General features: G+C 41.5%; 1 protein-coding gene across 2 annotated transcripts; it reads left to right on the forward strand.

Moving 5' to 3' along the window:
• The first annotated feature begins 2,066 nt into the window (after window positions 1–2,066).
• Window positions 2,067–23,475, forward strand: map2k7 (mitogen-activated protein kinase kinase 7). 2 transcript variants are annotated; one of them, XM_018664996.2, is made up of 12 exons: window positions 2,067–2,276; window positions 4,386–4,433; window positions 7,799–7,943; window positions 8,638–8,704; window positions 9,886–9,999; window positions 13,661–13,780; window positions 13,883–13,990; window positions 14,090–14,269; window positions 14,470–14,550; window positions 15,296–15,438; window positions 15,521–15,566; window positions 15,674–23,475. In XM_018664996.2, the coding sequence occupies exons 1-12, from the start codon at window positions 2,153–2,155 to the stop codon at window positions 15,815–15,817; spliced, it is 1,320 nt and encodes a 439-aa protein (XP_018520512.1). In that variant the 5' UTR covers window positions 2,067–2,152; the 3' UTR covers window positions 15,818–23,475. The 2 variants fall into 2 exon arrangements, with proteins under 2 accessions (XP_018520512.1, XP_018520513.1); XM_018664997.2 differs by lacking the exon at window positions 4,386–4,433 and having other exon boundaries at window positions 2,068–2,276.
• Window positions 23,476–25,079: the final 1,604 nt, after the last annotated feature.

Genomic DNA, 25,079 nt, shown 5'->3' on the forward strand with positions numbered 1-25,079 from the left:
CATCATGTCTGTTTGTTGTTGTTATGGGCATGGGTTTATCATTCAAGAAGACAGAAAGAGTCATAAAGACAATAGCAATAACACCTCAACTGTTTCATTAGTTTATATTTGTGTCTATAGTGTATTTGTTACTGAAGGCCATAACTGCAGAAATACATTTTTACTGCATCATTTTGAATGAATGGGTCAAGATCCAAATTTGTCACTGACTTGCTTTTGATTTCAGCTGTGGTTTGACAACATTTCATTATCATTCATCAACTTTCAGTGGAATCTTCATGTGATAATATCACAACAACTTGCCTGAGCCGAGGATGGTGCTTGTTTTGTCCAGCCAACAATCTAAGGTCCAAAAATAATACATTGAAAATTATATCAAACAGCAGAGAAGCAGCAAATCCTCACACTGGAGGAGAGGGTGAAACCATCGAATGTCTGGAATTTGTGCTTAATTAAACCATTATTAAACTTTTTGCTGATGAATTGATAAATCAGGTAACCAACAAAAAATCAGTATTCTGATCATAACATCATTTAAAAAGCAATATGTGATTTTTGCATATTATCAAAAGCAGAAACATAATACTGCAATACTGAGTTCAAAAATAATGCTCAAGCTTGAATTCTTGGATTTTCGGAGGAACAAAAATTAACAGTTTACAGTTTGGATTTGTTTGGGTGATCATATGGTGAAGTGTCCCTGAACCCTGTATTTGCTTTTCTGTAGTACGAACTCTGACCTCCTCATGAAGAAGCAAACATCACTAATGGAAAAACATCCTCTGGTTCATAGAGTATGCACATGTCACCTGTGTATATAACAGGCCATACCTCTCAACACTGCAGTACACCCACATATGTTCGCTGTAGGGATACACCCTCTACTGAATATGATACAACACGGCAGCGTGTACAGAGTCAAAACAACACATACTGCTTCAGTGATCACATTTAAGGGTCCCCTGTTGTTTCCAAGATGAACTGTCAGGCTCAACGTTTTGTCCCCTCAACTAGACTGCCCTCTGGAAACAGGCTGCAGGACATCTGGACCAAAATCCTGCAGACTTGATGGATTGTAGAGCCTGTGATTTATTAACATTTATAATTGCAGGTGACTGACTAACTGTTGTTCATGGCTCATTAGAAATGGCAAAACCAAAGACCCTTTATTGATGTCATAAGATTTATATCTGCAAGCCTCATGACTGCCTTTTAATGGTTTGCCAACATTTACAATTCCTCTAATACTGAAGAGAAACATGCAGCCATGTTATTACAAAAACATTTGATTTAAACAGGACATAGTGATGCATGAGAGTCTTTATTAAACAAGAGACTGGAAACTGCACTGTTCTCTGCTCATTTGTACAATTTAAAGTTTTGAATGTGCATGAGCAGCCAGTCAAATTCTGTAGGGAGTCTGCATTTGTAGATATTAATATAAATAAATAATAACTAAACTGATTTAGGTCCAAATTTCCTGCAGTCCTTTTCCAGAAGATAAGTGGTCAACACAGTGAATTTAACAGTTACCAAGACAAGTTTTGTACTGCAGGGGGATTTTTCACAACTTGGCAACCCAAACGTTGGACTTACTGATTGCCCATAAGCAATCTGTAAAGCATTAGTAAATGATTTATTAATCAGATACAGCCATTAATTACAGCTTTTGTAAATGGTCATTTATTAGAAAGTGGTATCCAGTCATCTGATGAAGACTGTGTGATAATATCAAAAGTTCAAGAACACGCCAGTAAGTAGACATTGAGCTGAGATTGTTTAGTCAAGTGCAATTCCAGGGTGGGGAATACATTTTCTCCATTACCTGGACTTTTCATACTTCAACCTCAGGTCCCTTTGGGGACAGATAGCCTGCTGACTCTCTAATAAAAACCCACCTGTATAGACTGGGTATATGACTTTTAGCTGTTATTGACTGTAAAGGAATGACTCTGTAATATGGTGAAATATAGGTGCATGAGGACAGGAGTGTGTTATGAGTGATCACATTACTGCAGTGTGTGTGTCTTCAGTCAGTCAGTAAGTCGCGCGCGCGCGCGCGTGTGTGTGTGTTGCTGGCCCTGCCTGCCTGCCTGCCAGAGAGGGGAGTCGAGAGCTCTGCTGGGAACTACATGGTGCTCAATTTTTCAAGATGTCGTCGCTGGAACAGAGGCTGTCGCGAATCGAGGAGAAACTAAAGCAGGAAAACGAAGAAGCCCGCCGGAGAATCGACCTCAACATCGACATGAGTCCGCAGCGATCACGTCCCAGGCCGAGTGAGTGTCCACCGGGGAGGACCAGGGAGTCGGTAACGGCTAGAATAGCAGGGGGAAAGATCGGAGAGGCGGAGGGAGGGAGGGAAGGAGTGGGGGTGTTAATGCTGCTCCTAGCTACTACATGCTAACAGGCTAGCTACATAAACAAACACCGACTCGGCTTGGTCGGTAGAGTTTTGTGTCAAATCACTTACTTAACCTGTGGGACAATTTCTATAGTGAGTGAAACAAAATTTTAAAAACCCTGAAGCGCTGTCATGAAATATGTCGCTGGCAGTCACGTCCCGAAATCTGTTTTGATTCTGTCCTGTCAAACATGCTAGGCTAACGGGCTAGCACTCTGAGTGATAGTCGGTGGCAGGCCCAGCGTCAATCAGAAAATTTGATGTGGTTTCCAGGCTGTTTAGGCAAATATTATAGACGTGCCATTTCACCTAACCGTTTGTGCAGTTTCATATAGTTATTAAGCAGTGTATTTGCCCATGACTCTTGTGGCAAAGTGAATTTTCCATGCCATTTTTGACCCTTGACGAAACAGACGCTAGTTTGTGCCAGCTACCAACATCTACCGTTAGCTAACGTTAAACATACGTTAACTCCCGTCGGCTGTGGTGTAATGCTGGTAACACGGTTTCTACTTTACACGGTGTGCTAAAATGTCAGTCAGCCGCTGACCCAATGGATAAAATCCCTTCAGAGTTTTTCAGTGAATATGAAGTCAGTGTTGTAAGAAGTGGTGAAACAGTAAACGCCGGGCCCTCGAACCGTCTCAGAGGGGAAAACTCAACCAAACAGCCCGGTTAGGTGAGCAGGGGAGTCAGCATGTTACACGGAGACAAACACTGTGATGGAGACAGAAACATCTCTATTATCATAGCAGCGTGTGATAGTGAACTTTTAAAACTACAAGCAACAATATAACAAACTTTGGTCACTCACTGATCATTCTTCCCAACAGATCATCACTTCTTGTCCAGTCATTTGAGGTTTAAGAGACATTGACCATAAACTTGCTTTATTTTTCCTTTTCTGATATTTTTTATTATAGTAGTATTGTGAGGTGACATTAGCTGCCTGAAAGTGGGGAAAGTGTGAATGAGTTAGAGCAAAGGCTGTGTTTCTCTTATACTCAGCAAACCCCATGAAAAGACCAACACCAACAATTATCTGATCCTACTAACAAGTATCATCTGTGTATCCAAAGCCTGATATGGCTTTTCTTTCTCTGTTTCCTCAATCAAAAACAAGAGACGCACTGAACTATTATGTTGGTATCACACACTGACCTTATTAAATAGATCAGGTGACAGCCATGTCATAACCAGTTCACAGTAAACACTGTTTCTTTATCAATGTCATACTGAAAGTCAGTGGTTTTCCAAGACCAGTCACCTTTATTCAGTCACCACAAGCCATCAACTCAGTTTTCACTGCACCAGCAGTCCCTCTCCATACTTACATGCAACAAGTATGGGGAAAAAGAGAGCATTGGTTCTCTGTTAGAATGATACATCCCTATCAAAAACACTGCAATGAGCCTCAAGGCTGCACTGCTTGACTGTGCTCATTGCCACATGGACACTGTAGCTTACACCATTCTGCTGCAGTATATACTCTTTAGTGCACCAAATGTGTATTAGTCTGCAGTCCCCAAGAAATACTTACCCCTGTTTGAGTAATGTTTGCTAAAAAACCACAGTGTCCAGCTGTGTTAGGACATTAATGAACATTTTTGAGAAATGAAACTGTACATTTCTGGATTTGTGACTTTAATAGGAACCAGTGGGAACCACAGACAGGGTAGGAAAGTGTGAAAGTATTGACACAATGATGCTTTGTTGACTTTGGTCTTTTCACGGGATTTGGCAGACAATAAGAAAAAGAGAGTAATGCCAGAATTATATTTTATATACTGCACAGATTTGTATGTATGTTTTTACGTGTGAAGAGTGAACAAAAGTCGTTGTTTTTGCTTATTTGTTTGTTTGTTTGTTTGTCGCTATTTGTGACATGATGGAGCACGTGTATGTGTGTGAGCACGTGTGATCGCCTCAGTAGTACAGTGCAGTAATGTGTGTGTGTGTGTATATTTTTTTTTCCTCTGTCTAGTCATCGTGATCCAGCTCAGTCCTGCTCCAGCCCCTTCCCAGCGTGCAGGTATCATTCAATCCATCGCTCTCTCTGCCACTGCACCTCTCTTTCTCCCCCTCCAACACCTGTGTCCCCCGTTTCACCTCCCAACCCCTCCTCCTTCATCTTTTCTAGTTGATATTACTTTATTGATTTTGTAATTTATACCACCCTTGAACTTATCAGTGAGTGTTATTAGCTTTGAAACGGGGGAGTTATTTACATTCTCACGTATTTAGCTTCCTTTGTTTTGCTCCAGTAGATTTTAATAAGCTCTCAATACTACCACTTTACTGACTGTTATTACTCACACTTGTTTAACACAGTTACACACATTTCTTACTGTCAGTGTGTAATTTAAAGTCTAAGAAAGACAGACTGTGTGGAAAAAGAACAATTACTCATTTTATGAGTGGCTGTAAATGTCAGTTTATTCTCCCGAGTAAATACAGGTGCACACACAGTTTCAGCCAGACCAACTACATGGTCTTTTAGTGACATATAAGATGCTATAACTTAAGTATTCTCACCAGCTGACAAAGTGTAGTCTGGTTTCACAGACATTGTGGATTATAACCACAACTTTTAAGCATGTTGACTTTGTATTTCAAACCACCCTCCTGCACATGCACACGCACACGTGCACACACACGCACACACACACACAAACACAAACACAACTTCTCTCCCACTCACACACTTCACACACAATTCCTTACCCTCTATCTCTCACCAGTGCCTGATAGTTTTACGACTGAATGAGAATCTCCGCTAAGGGGGGGTGAACGTTTTATTCATGTTTGTGAAACCAGTCCCTGACCAGGGCTGATATTTTAGCCCAGCATTTATTTACACCTCCTCTCAAATCACATCCTCCCTCCATCTTTCCATCCCTACTCCCCTCTCTCTCTATCTCTCTCTCTCTCTCTCTCTCTCTCTCTCTCTCTCTCTCTCTCTCTCTCCCTCCCTCTCCCTTTCCTTTCCCTTTCTCTTTCTCTCTCTCTCTTTCTCTGACTATGTGTGTGTCTGTGCCAGTGGCAGGGCAGTGTTGGTGTGTGTGTGTGTTTGATGTTCACAGTGTATGTGCGTGGACATGCGTCAGATGATTAACCTTCGTTTTGCTGGAGGCAGAGAATCACGGTGCATGTGGCTTTTGTGCACGGCACGATGTTTTGGGTTGTGTTTTGTTTGACACAGTCTCTAATCCAGCATCCCCACTGGTCTGTCTGCAGGAGTGCTGTGAACACTCTGGCTTCTCTTTCTCTCTCTGTTTTCTCTGTGTGGCGACTGAAGACTTGCCTTCCTGTCCGAGTCCGACTGACTGACTGTCTGACTTCCAGCTTAGTCTGTGCTATGCAGTTTTGGCTGAACTTCTCCTCTCTTTCTCTCTCTCTCTCACATCAGACTGTTTGATGTTGTTTGTCTGTTATTCATCTTCTGGCGTCCCTTCCCTCCCTCCTTCCCTTTGCAGCGGCACTGCACGAGTAGGAGGCGGTGCAGCAGTGCCTGCGAGTATCTGTGTTGTTTATGTGTCTACCCCCTCCTCCTCGCTCTGTCTGCCTGTCTATCCTCCCATCCGTCCATCTGGAGCCAGCAGAACTATGGAGATGCGATCTGTGCCAAAGACTGCCTGAGTCTTCCTTCCTCTCCACACTAACCCCTCTTCCCCTTCACTAACTGATTCTCCGTTTACAGGCCCGATCTATCCACAGGTGACTCATGGATACAAACACCCGCCGGCACTCTCAGAGGAGTTGCCAGCCTGCTACTACAAAAACAATAATGATTATGATAATAACAACAGTTGGCGTGTTCCACGAAATGTTTTTCAGACTAGTTCTCAACATGTAGAAAAGTTGCTGATGTGAAGTAGGGAGTTAAAATCTTAGCTGCCGACTTTCCATCTGAGCATTTGGTGCATGACAGGTCTGTGCTGATACTACTTTGGATTATTCTCTTGAAATTCTTTAACATTTCCATTCGAAAATGAGCCAGTTCTTGCATGCATACCTGATATTACAAGACCAGCAGAGTTTTAACATGTCCCTTCACGCATGATTTACGCCTATGTTTATATGGAGCCAGAAGCATGTTGCATATCCTGTTTGGATATTGGATTTCAGTGCCAGTCAGTTGTGAACTCTTAATTTGGCGTCCAGGGTTATAAAATCATTTATGTGTATCAGTTAGGCTGCAAGGCTTTGTGTGAATAATATTGACTTTAACCGCAAACCACGATTTATTATAATTTGGGTTTTATTTTCATTGCTCCAGCCATCAGTTTCATCGATTATGACAACATTGTACTCACCAAAATAATTACTGAGATCTGGGGACGTCACTAAAAAGATGTCCAACGGGGCAACAGACAAGTAGTTATAGGGTGTACAAAAGACACTCAAGTTAGCCAAACTTTTTTGGAAGAGAAAACACAGGCTAGGAGTAAAATTATTATTATAACTTTTCGTTGTAAACATTTCAGAGATTAATTTCTTTGTTTCACTTCCAAATAGACTGTTAGCTTGTTTACAGTCTATATGATCAGCTGACTGCTCGTGTTTGTTCCCCCTGTTAGTCATATTTTTAGTAATGCGTGTATGTCCTGAGATCTCTGCTGTCGCTTTAGTGAGGACTATGCTATCATAATTTAGACAAAAAAATAAACAATGGCTGGAGCTGGCAAAATAAACCCAATGTTTTAGTAATCTGTAGTTTTTCTTTTGAAAACAACCTGCAGACATCCACATCCCTAAACTGTACCTCCCAAGCTGTGGGCTAACCCTGTGCTGTCTCTCTCTGCCTGAGAATGGTGTTGCTTTTGCTCTGAGATAACCGTCCTGTTTGTTTTAACATTGGGTCGGGACATCAGCGAAACAAAAACAAAGCTGTAACTTTGAGGGGAAAAAAACCTCAACAAGTTCATATGCTGGTTAAATACTGTGCAGGGTCTAGATAGCAGCGCTGCAGCGAAAGAACTCTTTGACCTCGCCAAGGCCAGATTCTCTTCTGCTCTTGGAGTCTCATGGGAAATAATTTTCAGTCTGTATTGCACAGGATATAATAGATCACTTTTTTTAAAATTCAGACACTTATTTTGTGGAACTGAATGAAGGCCAGATTTCTAGGAAGGAAATACAAAGTCAGAAAACACAGAAATTTGTCAAACAAAGCTAATAAATCAGAAATAATAATACGTTATTACCTCCACTATTTGTGCACAATATCCTAGAATCACTAAAATAATGGCATCAGTGAATGCATGAATGAACATAGCCATCTAAGACCCTCTGGCATGCTGGCCTCTGGTGTAAAACACACCAGTCTACCCACTAGTCTCCTGTCTGTGTCTAATGTGTCATGTCCCCCCTCCCTACACCCCACCCCCACCCCAGCGCTCCAGTTGCCACTGGCCAACGATGGAGGCAGCCGTTCGTCGTCTTCAGAGAGCTCGCCTCAGCACCACCCCTACCCCAGCCGCCCGCGACACATGCTCACCCTGCCCACACCTCCCTATGGCCTACAGAAGAGTCTAGAGAAGTATGTTGACTCTTAGACACATGCTGGTGTTAATGACTTACTGCTACTTTAAGATAGTAGTAAAAGATTGTTGACTGATTGTTGATTCAATCTATTCAAAGAATATTCAATATATCTTTAATGCTGGATAAATAATAGCCTTCTGGGAATGTTAACTAAGGGATCAGTAGCAGTAAGTGCTTTTTATTAATGAGTATTTTACACTCAAATGCAACTAAGGCATCACAACTTTGAATCTGAACTCTCTGGCCTGAGAATGACACACACATATGAAGATGGCCACAAAGGATGAGAGAGAGTCTTAACTCTCTTTTTAAAAGAGGGATTTAAACATGGAGACGAAACAGACACACACAGTGACTGATGTTAAATATACACACACAAGATTGTCACATGAACATCCACATGCCCTCAGCTCAGCAATACACACACGCTGAGGACTGAGCAGTATGAAGGATCATTTAAAGCAGAGCAGGTTATGTTACACTTAATGGATCCACATGCAGAGAGTGTGGGTGGAGGAGATGTACAGAGACACACACAGCATCCATTTGTGAATCAGAAGTCTCCCCCTCTCCCTCCCTCTTTCTCTCTCTCACACACATTTCACTGTGGTGGTTTCACACTGAAACATACTTCATGTTGTGTTTACACTCCCTGACATTGTGCGTCCTTGTGTGTTTTGTCCCCACAGTGCAGAGATTGACCAGAAACTTCAAGAGATCATGAAACAGACGGGTTATCTGAAGATCGACGGTCAGGTGAGATGGACACATACAGACACACCTTGAGTTTCTCTAGTTTGGAATTGTTAATCCCTTACACGTTGTAAATTTATACCTGAAAACCAGGATGAGATGTCATATGTTTGTTGATATTTTTCTTGCTGTCAACAAAATTACATACTCAAGACTTGTTCTTAAGGTTTTACATCTTCAATAGGAACCAGTTAACTTTGGGTGCTACAGACAGGTTAGGAAAATAGGAAAATACAACTCATGGACTTATCCTGGAGTTCGTTTTTTTCTTCAGGCAACAATAAAAGCAACCTTGACCTTGACAACAAGAAAATAGAGACACAATCACAGTCATACATAGTAACTGAACTCTTAAGTATTTTCACACTAAAGGAGTTTTTTAAAAATGTTTTATTAGCACACTATTCTGAACAAGAAAAGCCTTTTTTTCACCACAGCGAAAAAGCAGGTAGGGTGTTTGAAGTGAGCACAGAGATCATTGTTCAACTAGGGCAAGGTTAAAATACTATTACAGCAAACATCAACACCACTGAAGTGTCCTTGAGCCGAGCACAGAATCTCAATCAGAAAAAACAACAGCTCTGCGTGGCATTTTTTTCTCTTTGACAATAAACAGAACATTATTTGTTTGTTGTTTTTGTCTGCCAAGATAAAATTGAGATTGATTGTGCATTGGCCTCATTTTTTTATTTTTTTATTTTTTTCCTCTTTCAGCCTTCAGGTCCAGTATCATAGTCAGAGCCAATCAGGGTTTAAAGAAGTTTGAAACGATGTGACTCATTGCTGCACTCAGGATTGTTTTTACTTCCTCTCATTAGCCCTGAGGGGTTGCTGCGTCATGCACTCAATAAGCTGTCACTCACAGCATCTCAGTCACCACTGATTTAATTTTAACAAAGCAGGGAAATCATGCATCTTCCCACTGTGTGCTGGTATTCTCAATTGTGGCCCGTGGGGGAGCAGCTTAATTACACATGAAAACATTTGTTACTAAAAGGCCCAGAGGGGTTCACTGTTGCCTCATGATGCAGAAAGTCAAACACTCTCCTCAGATTTTCATCTTGAAGAGTTTGCATCGAAAAATAATAACATTCAGTTAACTGTGCAACCAGTAAAAATGTCTAGAGAGGGATCTAAAATCTTGTTTTGTCATTGTTTGTGCTTTCTCGTGCGTCCACACACAGCGGTATCCAGCGGAGGTGACAGACCTGATCAGCGAGGGGGAGATCGGCAGCGGGACCTGTGGACAGGTCTTCAAAGTGCGATTCAAGAAGACGGGCCATGTCATCGCTGTCAAGGTAAGACCCTCCCTCACTTACCTGTTTTCACTGTTCACACAACCAGCCACATCCTGCCCAGACTGTGTAAACAGCTTCAGACAAGCATAGCAAAGTGTATGTGGTTAGTGAGACAGAGAGAGACAGGAGAAATACGAGTGAGATGGCCTCAACTTACTACTTTTAATGCAGCTGAATTTATAATGTAGTTGTATTCATTTACATCTTTACACTGTCTCTTGTCGGACAATTGAATGAGTATGAAAGCTGATTATGGCGTATAAATACTAAGTTAATCAGCAGATGTTATCAAGCTGTTCAGCTGCAGATAAAATAATAATTTTATAATCATGACATTATCAGACAAAATACAGAAAAATGCAGGTTAATAGTAATGTGAGGCTATATTGTTATTAAACAGCAAAAGTCAAACTCCGTCGTCATATTCAAGACCAGCTACTAAGCATCTGTCATTACAATGAAATCCGCTGCAAATGTTTGTTTATTTTGGCGACTGATAAATTAAAACAGAGGAACATTTTATCAGGCATAGTCAGTGAGGCTGCAAAGTTGATAAGAGTTGAACAGAAATCTTTTGAAGCCACAGGCTCTTACAAATGCAGATAAAGATGTTGTTGATCTGAGTCAACCTTTTTTTGTGAAATGAAATCTCTTTGCTCCAGGAAATGTTTTCATGTTCCTCAGTTTAGATGTAATAAGAATAAAATGTTTTCTTCCCCATGCCATAAGTTTATTGTTTACAGGATCCTCTTCAGCTTCAGCTTAAGTTAGTCGCCCTGGGATCCATAAATACATACAAATGGGCCTAAGTCTAGACTAACCCTTGACAAAATAATAACCAGAGAAATTTAAAAATACATCAACAATTAAATAATTAATAACGCAACTACTTTAAAACAGGACTGAAATGGAAGATAAGTACCAGATATTTACATTAGATTATTATACTACACTTATATATCACTCAGTTTGAAGTTCTTTTTAATAGTAATGTATTTGATGGGGTTCCAATCAGAACAGGCTCTGTACAGAACAATCAGCTTCAGATCATTTGTCTTAGGTTTGTGAGAACATAATTGACACTTCTAAGCATTCCCTGTCAGCTGCTGCTGTTTCTGGCCACTGTGTTTAAGCAGTGCGAGAGAGAATTTAGGTACTTCAGAAGATGGGTTTCCTATCAACAGCAGCTTTGAAAGGAAGCCACAAGTCTTCTCATAATGCATTTTCTGGTGTCTGGTAATATCTGATTGGCTTATATTTCATGCACGCTTACTGAAAGATAGATAGATAAATAATAGATAGATGATAGATAGATGTACAGCAGAGACAGCAACACTAGGTAACAACAAACATTATGAAAAGAGTAAGGAGTATAAATACTAAGAAAAATCTTTAAAATATATATACAGGAAAATAATTTAAGTTGCAGTTAAGGGCAGGATTGCAGATAAGAGTAGTTGCTGACTGCAGCATAAGGATATTTACAAATTCACAGTCTCAAATGATTAATAAATATAGTTATGTGCAGTATTTTAATCTAAGAATGGATGGGCAAAACTGGCATTGAAGTATGTAAAAAAATATGTACAATATTCCAACTACTGTGAGTGAATAAATAGTCTCAGTATTTTCAAAACGTGTACAGGTGGCAGTGTTCACGTGACACGCACAGGGGAGTTGTTAGAGAATGGCAGGAATGATTTCCTGTAGCTTTCCTTGTGACAGCGGAGCTGAATGAGTCTGTTGGGGAATGAGCTCCGCTGTCTCTGTAATGGATTTAGAAGGGGGTGAGATGGGTCGTCCATAATGGACAGCAGTTTGTTCAGTGATCTCTTGTCCCTCGCTGATTCAGACGTCTCCATCTTGTGTCCAATGACAGTCCCAGCTTTGCGGATGAGTTTTTTGATTCTGTTGGCATCCCTAGCGCTAATGCTGCTCCCCCAGCAGACTACAGCAAAGTAGATGGCACTAGCAACCACAGATTAGTAGAGGATCGCCAACATTTTGTTGCACATATTGAAGGATCTAAGTTTCCTCAGGAAATACAGTCTCCTCATCCCCTTCTTGTACACGGCATCACTGTTAGTGCTCTAGTCCAGTCTGTCATTCAAGTGGATACCCACATATTTGTAGTCCTCCACAATTCCAACCTTCCCACCCATGACAGTTATGGGTGTGGTCACAGTCCTAGTCCTCCTAAAGTCCACCACCAACTCCTTGGTCTTGTTGATGTTTAGGAGCAGATGATTCTTGTTGCACTACTCCACAAAGTTATCTATTAATCCCCTGTACTCCGACTCCTGCTCATTTCTAATACACCCCACCACTGTAGAGTCATCAGAGAACTGATGACATGGCATGAATCAGTGTTGTACTGAAAGTCTGAGATGTATAGAGTGAACAGAAATGGAGACAGGACAGTCCCCTGAGGTGCTCCTGTGTTACTGACCACCACATCAGACAGGGAGGACCTCAGCCGCACAAACCGTGGTCTATTTGATCCAGGACACGGTGGACATGCTGACACCCATCCTGAGCAGCTTCTCACTGAGCAACAAAGGCTGGATGGTTTTAAAGGCACTCTCACTGTGCCTTCACTGCCATCCATGTGAGAGTGGGCACGCTGCAGCAGACAGATTACAGCATCATCCACACCCACATGAGGCTGAGAAGCAAACTGAAGTGGGTCAAGAGCAGGTTTCACCTGTGGCACTAGGTGGGCCAGAACCAGTCTCTCCAGCACTGTCATCACATGTGAAGTGAGGGTGACCGGCCTGTAGTCATTGAGGCCAGATGGTGTGGCCTTCTTAGGTACCGGTACTAAACCAGCAGACTCAGGTTGAAAATGTGTTGCAGGATATTAGACAGCTGGGTAACACAGGACTTCAGGACCCTGGGGCTAATGCTCTAAGGTCCCGCAGCCTTGCCCTGCTGGAGTTTTACAAGCTGTCTCCTAACCTGGTCCACTGTCACAGTCACATGAGGCAGTGTGGTCAATCCAGATGAAGTTGGAACAGGGGGGTTGCAGTTAGAGGTACCGAGCAAGCAGGAATGGTAGTGAGGTGGTGGTGGAGTCGGCGTCTGAGAGGGTGTGAAGAGTGGTCCTTTGTGGGGAAGGGCCAGCAGGGAGTGCTAAGATGAACCTGTGGAAAAACACTTTCAGCTCGTTGGCTCTGTCCAGGCTGTCCTCCTGCTGATGGTCTTTGATGCTAAAGCCTGTGATCTGCTTCATGCCCTTCCACACCTCCTAATGTTGTTATAAATATGATAAGATAAATATGTAAAACCAGATTTCCTCACAGGACCATAAAGACTAAAAGTCTCAAAAATCCAGTCAACTTGATCAAAATACACTCAGAGCTTGATGCTCACCACGGCTTAGTCCTGCTCTTTCATTTTCTGTTGTGCTTTAATTGTGACTAGTTTACCAACACAGTGGCAGTAATAACCCCACGTAACAACCCTCCAATTAAAGAGTCGACTTAATTGTAGCCGTCCAGACTGTTTAACAATTAGGCAGGCAGTCAGTTCACCGGAGGAGTCTTTGTTTTGTGATTTCCTAATGGTTTGGTACTTAACTCGTTCACACAGCATGGTGTAAGTTTCATACATTCAGATGCCGGCGGGAGTCTCACATGTCTTTTTGTTTGTGTGTCACTAGCAAATGCGTCGTACAGGAAACAAGGATGAGAACAAGAGGATTCTGATGGACCTGGACGTGGTGCTGAAAAGTCACGACTGCCCTTACATCATCCAGTGCTACGGCGCTATAGTTACCAACGTGGGTGTCCTCAGAATACATTACTGTGTACCAAAATAGATCATTTGTATTTCTGTGTCTTAACACGGATATGTGTCTGTGTGTGTTTGTCTACACATACAGACGGATGTATTCATTGCCATGGAACTGATGGGAACATGTGCGGAGAAGTTGAAGAAGAGAATCCAGGGCCCCATCCCAGAGCGAATCCTAGGAAAGATGACCGTGGCAGTAAGTGGAAAAAACACACGCATACACAGACGGGGAAAGTGTAACACTGCTCACTCGATTGTTTTGTTCTCACTCTTACTATGTGTGTTTCTGCTCCAGATAGTGAAAGCATTGCAGTACCTAAAAGAGAAACATGGTGTCATCCACCGGGACGTCAAACCCTCCAACATCCTCCTGGACGCTAAAGGTCAGATCAAACTGTGTGATTTCGGCATCAGCGGACGCCTCGTCGACTCCAAGGCCAAGACCCGCAGTGCCGGCTGTGCTGCCTACATGGCAGTGAGTGAAAAACACACACACACACACACACACACACACATACAGTGTACACTCAAAGCAAGCTCAAACAACTCACATCCTGTCAGTCCTCTGTACACATGCAGTTAGTCATATTTGTGGTTGTAGCCTTACAAATTTACAGTTTATACACGATACACACACTGATTTCCTAAACAGTTTTGCTTGTTGTATTCCTGCAGCCTGAGAGAATAGACCCTCCAGATCCCACCAAACCTGACTATGACATCCGAGCAGATGTGTGGAGCCTCGGCATCTCTCTGGTAAGTCTTCCATCTTTTTATTATCATATATAAAACAGGTGCTAACCTGATTGGTCAGGGGTTCCACGAGATTTGTGTAGTTGTTTTTTTTTGTTGGAACTATAATAATAATAATATTAAATCTAAACAAATGTTTCAGATGTTCCTGAATGGAAAAATACACAACAAATATCTCACTAAATTGTTGTAATGCACAACTATGATGGCTAATATTTTGACTGGGTTTAAAAACTTAAGGAACAACTGTCTGTCACTATCATGTGATGCCACTATGTCACTATAAGATAAAAAAGAAGCAGCTGAGCATTTGGTGCATGATATTTGTATATGGTCTCAAACTTGTGGGTGTAAACACAGTGTGAATAGACTCTCCTGGTCAGCACAGAGATCTGATGTACTGACCTCGAACCAGTGTTCACTACCAGGCTTTGTACTTGTTTGCTTAACATGAACTACGAGCCCTGTTTCTGACAAGCTGTTTCATGTGAGGACAGGGATGTTTTCTTTCATCTGAATTTCCCACTGTAGGTTTATCAGTCATGAGTGGTTAGCTGATGATGCATATCTACCGCACATCTGTAATCAGTAGTCTCTTTGAATAATAATAATATAGCAATAATCCCCTATGAATCAAGGTGTGGTCTTGAGATGTGTTATTTATTCAAAGATAAAGATATTCAGTTAACCATCACCCACATGAAAGAAAAGCAACAAATCCTCACATTTGAGTCTCGGGGTCCTGTAGGTGGAGCTGGCCACGGGACAGTTTCCCTACAAGAACTGCAAGACAGACTTTGAGGTTCTGACCAAAGTGCTGCAGGAAGATCCTCCTCTGCTGCCTCTCAGCATGGGCTTCTCCCTTGACTTCCAGTCCTTTGTCAAAGACTGGTGAGTTCAAATCTCACACTAAAACTGACTCTTTTAAAATTCATGCATTGCAGCATCACTTCATGTGCATGTCTCTCCACAGCCTCACAAAGGATCACAGAAAAAGGCCAAAATACCACCAGCTGCTGGTAAGTCACCAGTCAGGTGTAATGAGCAATTGGCAGAATAACCAGAATTTCCCCAAACTCAATTGTAAGCAAATGTCTCCATTTCTTTGTGCGTCTCCTTCATCCAGGAGCATAATTTCATCCGGCGTTACGAGGTGCTGGAGGTGGACGTGGCCGGTTGGTTTCAGACAGTGATGGATCGCACCGAGTCGCCTCGCAGCAGCCAGTGTTACAGCCATCAGCACCAGCTCCACTCGCTCTTCAGTAGGTAGCCTAGCCTAGCCCAGCCCGGCGTTAGCTTAGCCATGCGCTAGTCTAGCCTAGCTTTAGCTTTGCCAAGCCCAGACTCAGTCTGTCCTAGTCTAGCCCAGCGTCAGCAGCTAAGCCTAGCGTTAGACCCAGCCCACCTGTCCATCTGTCCACCGGAGAACCTGACGAGGTGGAGGAAGAGAAGGAGACTCGATGGAGGACTCTGGATGGACAGATGGAGTGATGGACGGAGAGATGGGACTGATGGATGGGTAGACGCTGCAGGTGGTTCTCTTTAGGTTTGTGTCAAATCTGGACAGGCAGACACGGGGAAGGAGGGGGCTGAGAAAAGGGTTCACACTGTAGTTAGCTTCTTTCATTTACACACTGTTACATCACGTTACACTATCATATCACGTCACATCACAGTGTGTGTTAACAGACACACACACTTCAGTACAAACTGTGTGTGTGTATGTGTGTGTGTGTGTCATATGTGTTTCTACTATTTCCTCCACCCTTCATTAGTTTTTCACCTACATGTCTGTCTCCAGCATTGATCCAAGCCGTTTGGATTAGTCAACAGAGTAGTCACTACACACTGGAACAAAGCATCTGCTATGTTAGCAATCATGAATCGCTCTTGTACATAAACGTTATGGTGGACACAGCAATGTCCGGTGCAATTATGATTCTTCAGGTGTTTCTACTATCACACATTCTCAGGCTGTAGCTATGTGTGTGTATGTGAGTGTGTGTGAGTGAGTGAGCATTCCTGTGTTTGTGTGTGTGCGTGTATGAATAAATATCAAGACACAGTCACTGGTTGTTTTTATAAGTGAGATTATATTTCCTAGTCATTTATTCACCTTCACACTACAGCTCTAACACACAAACAAGAACAAATTAATCTGTTGGCTTATTTTTAACATGTAAAAATAGTAATTCTCATTAACATTGCTATGAAATGTGTTTAGAATATCCATCGTTGTATTTTGCAGCTGCACAATTGGAAAAAATACAAAAAAATTAGTTTTGCGTTCTAGCTTTGTAGAGGAGTCGTTTATGGGTTTGTTTTTGTGTATTCAGGATAGAGTTAGAAGAGCGTTAAAAGACAAGGAGGGATACTAAGAGGAGTAAGAGAAGAGGAGTCTCCGACTCTTTCTTGAAGTGTGGGGAAAAAAAGCAAGAGAAAGTAGAAGGTGGGAGCCGTGCGCTCGTTGGTGACCATTTGTAAGACTGAATAACTGTTACCAGTGTGAGGAAGGAGAGAGGTGAAAATGGGAGCAGAGTGCTTCATCATTAAGAGGGCTAAAGAACAGAAGCTTATCTTGTACAAAGAATATAAACGGAGTAGATTTTATTACCTGTGGAGCATTTCTTTACTTCACTCTCTGTTTGTCTACCTCTTCCTCTTTGTCCACCTCTCCGTCTGCCTCTGCTGTTTAGTGTGATGTAGTAGCTCCATTGTGTTTCCAGACCAAAGGCTGCGTGTAGGATGTTGCTGGTGGAGGCCAAGAGATTTAGACCTGCTCCTGTGAAATTTCAGAACCACACTCTTTGGTGTTTTTCGAACCTAGCGCAGGGGTTTCAAATAAAGAGGCCCGCATTAAGAATTGATTGTTAAACGACACCCACACATCAGTTGTTTTGTTTTATTCTATCCCTGTTTTTTTGGTGTGTGTCTGTCAGTCTTTTGAGGCTGATTTTAAAGTAGGTTTTTCCTCTCATTTCAGTCCAGAACTTTGTGATACTCCGTTAATAGAAAAGCAGAAAACCTTCATGTTGGACCTGATGTGATTTTTTTGCATTTTTGCTTGAAAAACTTTTGAAACAATTAATCATCTATGAAAATCTATCTGTGTATTGATGATTGAAGTAATGGTACCTTCCTACTATGAGCTTCAGACTTAGCATAGCGTACCTGACACTAGCTCAGACAGTTTTCAGAGACTTGGGAAAATTGATTAAGTTTTTGTGGAGTTTAATGTGACTTGTTTCTTGTCTCTCAAGGACAAAGCTGTTACCCTCCTTCAATACAGTCTGAAGCAGCATCACTCCACTTCACATGTAGAGCAGTATCATATTTATGAGAGAGAGGGGAGAGAAAGACACCCCCAGGTAATTTGACTTTGAGACCCCTGACCTAGAGGATTGTTAAGGTGAAAGTGAGTGTGTGTGTGTGTGTGTAACAGCTGAACTGGTCAGTGTGTTTAAAAACTGCAGCGTATAGATGTACTTCATGAGCGCAGGTCTGCAGAGACTGACCGACTAGAGTCCTACTGCCTCCCCTATTACAGGGCCACCGCCAAAGCCTGCTAGATGTGCAGACTCAAAACCTCCTACGCCCCGTTACGCACCAAACCAAATCACTGCTAGACACAGAGACCTGAGGTGTGGCATCGATCGAGACAAGAAACCGTAAAGTGTCGGGAGAGTGAGCGAGAGATCCAGGGATGTTGTCAGGAAGGCAGAATAGATGAGTGGAGATGAAACGACAGGAAAAAGGGAGGAGAGGATGGAGTGAGGTGAGAAGGAAGACAGGGAGCATTAAGAAAGTGGGATGGGAAGTTAAAGAAAAGTCAGAGACAAACTGGAGTTGGATGACAGGAAGTAAGAGTTTGAAAAAGGAGAGAAGAAATGGAGGGAGAACATCAGTCCAAGTTTCACGGGGCTGCCGAGCTCTGAGGCTAGCTAGTTATTGTAAAAAGCTTTCATGGTGTTACACCAACCTACCAATTATGATTTTAGCGAGTGAGTTAGCGTGTTGTGTTTATGATGTTGATGTTCTGTTCAAACTATGTTATTTATTACATTGCTACTGCTGCTACTTTTTATTGCTTTAGACGCTGCTGTCACTTCTTTTCCCCAAAGGACAAATACTTTATTCTTTTTCTTTTAAGCCAAATAAATGAAATAATGCAATGTCTACACATGTTACCAAATACTGAGGAGCAAGTGTGAAGAGGGCAAAAGCAAGTGAGATGGATTAGAAGAGAAAGTGCAGGGAGGTTGGCTTCACAAAAAGTACTAACTCACACAAAATGTAAACACACACCTCACCTCAAATGTAGCTCTATGTGTAATGGAAGTAGTTAATCATTTATATCCCATCGTCACACTACAACTCTGTACAGTGTAGATATGATTAGCGGGGATGTCTGTCTGTCCAGATGCTTTTTGTCACATCCATCCTTTACTCTGTCCATCCATCCCTCCGTTTGTCCACAGGTCGCCTGCAAGCTTGACAACCTTGACAGTTCACACCAAAGGTGTCCACAACTTAAACAAAAATACAAGAGCGTTGTTGTTATTGTTATGACTATTGTTATTGACATTATAATTGATTACTCTCAGCTATGATATATATGAAATCTCTCTATAGCTAGTGGGAGAGGGTGGGGGGGGCGCTGTAGTATAGCAGTGCCGTGTTTGTGTCATATACTGTACAGGGGGAGACTGGTGCATTAACATACGACAAGGGCCAAGCAATAAAAACCAGCTGGCTCCTCTTTCTGCTCAGTGAATCAAACTGACCACAGGCCTGTGTCAAGAAGTGAAGTTCATATTAGTCTAGGTCTCTCTCTGGGGCTGCCTGGCTTCACCGAGCCGCTGAACATCCTGGGAATCTGGTATCGCACAGCTGGTTACCAGCTGGCTCCGTTAACTCTGGCTTTACTAACACAGCTAATTCAGAAAGAGGCAGAGTGCTTAATTACAAACTAATTGAATGTTACAGAAGCAGCAAAAAAAAAGTGGTATAAAATATCATCACACAACCAGAAGAGTTTAATTAGATTAGTTTTCATAATTGTGTAGGTCTTTGTAGACGCTAAGTCTCTAAAAAACAATGGATTTCCCATAAATACAACCCTGATGGTTGAGGAGTACTAGTCCTGCTAAGTAAACTGAATTTTGTTACAATGGAGTGCCCCTTTAAATACAGTTGGTATTGTGGGTTAAGAGTGTTAAAGATAATTACTGTCAGGCCATTCATTAGGCTGTTAGTGTGTTAGTGTATAACCTCTTTATTTTATTAAGTCTGTGCTCCCAGCCACATCAGAATGATTGCGCCATGTTTCCTGAGATCTGATTGGTCTGTCTGTCCAGTAGATTGCTCTCTAGGTTACCATGGTGATCTACCCTGGTTATAAGTAAGCCAGCATTGTGACACCAGAAAAAAATCTGCCCCAAAGATAGTCCATGTCACTTCATGATACAGGCCCCTGAGCAGATGAGATGGAGAGTTGGCACTAGCTCCGTTAGCTCAGCCTTTGTCTGGTTTTTAATCTTGAGACCAGGACGTGACCTGGACCTGATGTAAAGCCATGGTTTACCTTCAGCAAAAGAACAGGGTTGTCCTGCTTTTGTAAACTCTCCAAAAATTAGCTAGGATTGAGGGCTGATCATGATCCGACCACTTAGCCTCCCTGCTCAAACTGTTGTATATAAACCTGGATCTGGTGCTCAGCATCCTTCAGGCTGGACCTGCGGTGCCAGCGCAGCCTGAGGTGTTCTCATTGGTGCAGTTTCAAATGTAAATCACAGTAGGAGACGGTGCAACCCACTCTCACTACAACTGTTCACTGTTCAAACTCTTGTTTCTGTGTTAACTTGCGTCCAAACGCAAAGCTGGACCCAGTCTCCCACTGTCGAGGTTTCTCTGTTATAAAGCTGATGTTGTATTTTACAAAACACGCGCACACACTCGCTCATCCGTTGCTGTTAGCGCGCACTTTACATCCAAAAAAACACACAGACTGGGTGACGGTGCCACGCGACACCTCTGTGAAACCAATCAGTCAAGTCAGGCCAGGTGTGCATCTGACTGTGTGAGTAGGTATGTGTGTGTGAGGAAATAACATGTCTGACACACACATTCACGCTAATGTATAAAGTTACCCATTCAACACAGCAATGCTGGCTACTGCCAATAGTGGCTTTATGTGTATATTAGCTTGCCGGGTGCGAGGCCAGCCGTGTATAAAGACACCTAGTTCACAGCGTGTACCTGCGCTGTGCCTTGGCACCGAGCAAGAGCGCGTGTGTGCGTGGTGTGTTGTGTGCGCGCACGCACGTTTGTGTGTGTGTGTGTCTCGTCGCCCCCCATCTGTAAGTAAACCAAATATCATTTTCACTATGCAGTCATTCAAACCATGTCAGCTTGCTTCGATGGGGAAAAAAAAGCCTCCTGTACATACACAGATTTACGGATAAACTGGAGTTAGCGACAGTGTGTTTTACTTTTCCTCCCTCTCCCTCCCCTTTCCTCCCCCCTGCAGCTAGTTCACAGAGAAAAAGAGAGAGAGCAAGAGATATGTTTTGAATGAGCTGACAAATATTTAAGGATTGTATTGGGGTCGGGGAGGGATGCGGGTTAGACTTGGGGGTTTGTAGTGTGTGGGGGAGATACAGATCAATGCTGTAAAGTATATCAATTGCATGTTATTGTCACCGCTGTAACTGCCATTGTTTTGTTTTGTTGTTTGATTTTGTTTTTTTGTTTTTTTCCAAGACAACGGTCGGTTGGGGCGGGGATGCACAAAACTTTATCCTTATTTATGATTTTTACACATATAGTCTGTATTTTTGTTTTTTGCGAAAATGTTGAATTTATTGTGTTTTTAGGAAAAGACACAGTTTTTTGCCTTTTTTTTTTTTTAAAGTTCTGTCGACTTTGCAATATATGTTTTCACGTTGGACCCGTAACTAGTTGTTGAGGAGGAGGAGGAAGAGCTGTATCTTTATTAGCAGACGGTGTTTGTTAGACAAATGTCCTGTTTCCCCTCATTCATGTGCCGTGTATCTTTCTTTTCAATTAGCTGTGTGAGCGAGCGGAGAGAGTGTGTGTGATGTTTATTCGTCTACCAAAAGTCTTTATTGATGGTGATCATTATTATTATTAGCTTTTATTTTTGTCCATTGTTTTTTATTATTATGATTACTATGATTACTGTTTTTATTATTATTATTATTTTTGTTGTTGTTATTATTATTATTATTATTCAGGGCAAAGATGACACCAAATTGAACAAAGAAATAAATGGGTGATCCCAGACAGACAGTGCTGAGAGCGTCTTTCTAAAGTTTTCTTTTTCTGGCGAGGTGGAGCAACAGTTTTTCTCACTGTAACGCTGTAGTGTCTGTCCACCTTATTTAAACTGCCACATAAAGATAACCTCTGAACTGAAAGTCTAATAGTATTTTATTATTATTATTATTATTATTATTATTATTACATATTGTTTTCCTTTGATCAGATATCATGATCAATTTATTTCTTGTTACCCCAGTTTGGGTCATAAATTGTGTGCTGTTATTTTATTCTTTTCCCCCTCTTTCTTCATCCCTGCCCACTGCTTTTGGATTTTATTTTTTATTTTATTTTCTGGTTATTCTTTTTTATTCTTTCTGGTTTGTCTGATGCTGTAGTATTGAGCTGATTGGTCTAATTACCAGAGCTTTTTTTTTTTTTTCAATCTTTTATTTCCCCTAATGCTGAGACTGTTGTGACTGATGTTGCACTTGTGATGGGTTTTATTTTGTTTTTGTTTTGTTGTTGCAGATTTGGGATTGTTGTGCAGAGAGGAGAATATTGGGTGTTTTCCTTATTTTCTTAAAGTCACAGCAGTTATTTTATCAATCATATAGATCTGTGACACAGAGCAAGAAAATGATTCAACAGTGTATTTTTTTCACTGATATTTATTTATTGGTCATTTGTATGTTGTTGTTTTTTTTTTTGGTTTGTTTTTTATGTGTATTGCTTTTTTTGTGGAGGGCAAACAGGACTCAAGGTAGAGGAGTAGTCTGTCATTGGCATTTTACCATTGTGTACAGAAAGCAAAATGTAATCAGTCATCACACTAACATACAGTTTATAAAGTAACAGAGTAACAGGTTAAAATAGAAACCTACAGTGCAGTAAAGTGAACTGCTTCAGGCTTTACTGTGACTGTCAGACTCACTGACATCCATTATTACCCTCTCAGACGGCCCTGACAAAAACAAACTGTTCATGGTTTAAAGCCACAGCATGGTGTATTTGAACTCTAGTGCTTTGCTATGAACTCACAGTTAAAGCTTGTACTGTTTGAATCTCGGATGGTTTTTAATCAGTAAAGCACTGAGCGCTGGCTACAAAGCAAACTAGATTTGTTTTTGTTTTTTCTGTTTAAGTTTTTATGTATTTGAGCTGATGATAACTACTATGATAGTGGACTGATTGGCTTGTTATTAACCTGCACTCCCTGTTAGTCGAGGTGGGACACACCTGCTTTGAAATATCATTGAGGTTTGACGCTTGGTTTTTTTTCTAAACGCAGTTCTCAGTCTAGATTGCATGAGTTTGCTAGTTCTGCAGGGTTGGGGGGAGGATTGACTTCAGTCACCGCTGTTGCAGTTCAAAGGCTTCTTGTATGTACGACACCACGGATATATTGTCTTGACAGTTGTATCAATTGACACAGCTTTACTGCCTGTTTCTTTAATTTTGTTTGTTTGTTTTTGTTTGTTTGTTTTGTTTTTGGCTGTATTTTATTCCCCCCCCCCCCCCCCAGTCTCATTTCAAACAGAATAAATGCCATTATATTGTGAATACCTCAGGATTTTTTTGGAGAAAAAAAAATAATAAAACACTTAAAAATCAAATAAATAAATAAATAAAAACTCATGAAAAGTTGATGTGTCGTGGTCTTTTTTTCCAACGGCATGTTTCATTAGAAAAGCAGGAGTTTTAAAAAAGAAAAACAACTCCCAAAATGCTTTGCTTTTGTGACCTGATACGTCATTATAATCATTAAACATATTTAATCTTTATCACAAAGAGCACTGAGCTTTAGTTCCTTAAATTTGACTGATGTTCAGTTCTGGCAACATAATAAAATAATATAGTGACAGTGTGTATTTATTTTTACAGTCGTTGGTACAGTCTGCAGTCGCATTCTCAGACTCAAGTGATCAGGTGCAGAGAGGTGAAACCCTAACAGCTAAAAATGTCTGAAATGTATTTGTTGCTGTTCATGAAGCTTTAGCTACCGTCAGTGCACAGCGAGCAAATGAACATCCATCTTAATCAGTTCCTCCTACAATTTTGAATGAGACAGACTGTGGGCATCATCAGGGTTATTTGTGGAGAGAAGACATGATACAACTGTTTTTACTCTTCATAACAAGTAAATGTAGCTCTGTGTGTAAAATATTCAATATAAAGTGTCAGTCCATATTTTTAATTTAACACAGGTATACATGTACAGTTTTTTTGCAATACTAAAAATGGAAAATTCAGCTCAACTTGTAGTTTCCCAAGTTGTCCACAGCAGGGAGCTCTGCTCATTCACCATTTCCTTTTACCTGAGACTGATGCCTTCAGGCTGGTGTAACTGTGTCATATCACAACCTGTTTTACAAACTCCTGTCACTTTGTTTCAAATGGTGCTTGAAGTCTCTTTTAGCCGGTGTCATCAATGGAGTGGATTTTGGACAAGAAACTGTGCGTTTGTGAGTCACTGTGCTTCTATCCGTCTCGTTCATCTGAAATAACTCTGGCGCTTAAAGTAAAATCTGCCCTCTGTCTGCTCAGCACAGACAGGCTGATGTGCTCAAACACGTCTGAATAAATCTCCACGCCGACCTCCTCTGACAACAGCCTTCACCCTCTCTTTCTGCTACGGCTTCTGCACTTTCCCCCTCAGTGATATTTACCACAATTACCTGCATGACATGACATGACTTGACATGACTCTGTTTTTGCTCTTAGTTTGACGCTTATGCAACAACACATTATGCAGATTTTAACTGACTTGAAACACTTTTTCTTCAGTCCACGAGATGTAATGGCATCTACACTGTTGGTCTGTGTACAAAGCAGAAAAAAATTGACTATGATCACCTTTCACTGAGGCCATTATGAGGTGTGTGAGGCTGTTTCCATGTCCTGAAGTGAGCTGCAGGAAGCTGCCATAATGTGAAGTGGTGTAACAACAGACTGTGCCCTGTGGCTGCAAAAACAAACGAGTGATGACTGAGAGGAGAAGACTTTTCATTGCCATAGATTCTAATAGAGTAGATGTAAGCTGTTCAGATCATTGTAATGTGGGTTGTTGAAAGTACTTGTAGCTCAGTTTTAGGAAGTTATAACCTTGCTTTAACTTCATTTATTTACATAGCACGTTACAGTTACAAAGTGCTTTACAAAGACTGATAAATACCAGATCATGTGAAGAAGATTGAAAATAATACACTGACAAATGAGGTTAGAACACAAGTGTACTAAAACAGAATAAA

Source organism: Lates calcarifer, linkage group LG5 (assembly GCF_001640805.2).
Source record: "Lates calcarifer isolate ASB-BC8 linkage group LG5, TLL_Latcal_v3, whole genome shotgun sequence".
NCBI lineage: Eukaryota > Metazoa > Chordata > Actinopteri > Centropomidae > Lates > Lates calcarifer.

Bases quoted from the DNA above. Each gene is read 5' to 3' on its own strand.
- map2k7 (XM_018664996.2), top strand. From the start codon at position 2,153: ATGTCGTCGCTGGAACAGAGGCTGTCGCGAATCGAGGAGAAACTAAAG. The intron at 7,944-8,637 runs GTATGTTGACTC...TTGTCCCCACAG, and splicing joins CTACAGAAGAGTCTAGAGAA to TGCAGAGATTGACCAGAAAC. The intron at 14,551-15,295 runs GTAAGTCTTCCA...GGGGTCCTGTAG, and splicing joins GGAGCCTCGGCATCTCTCTG to GTGGAGCTGGCCACGGGACA.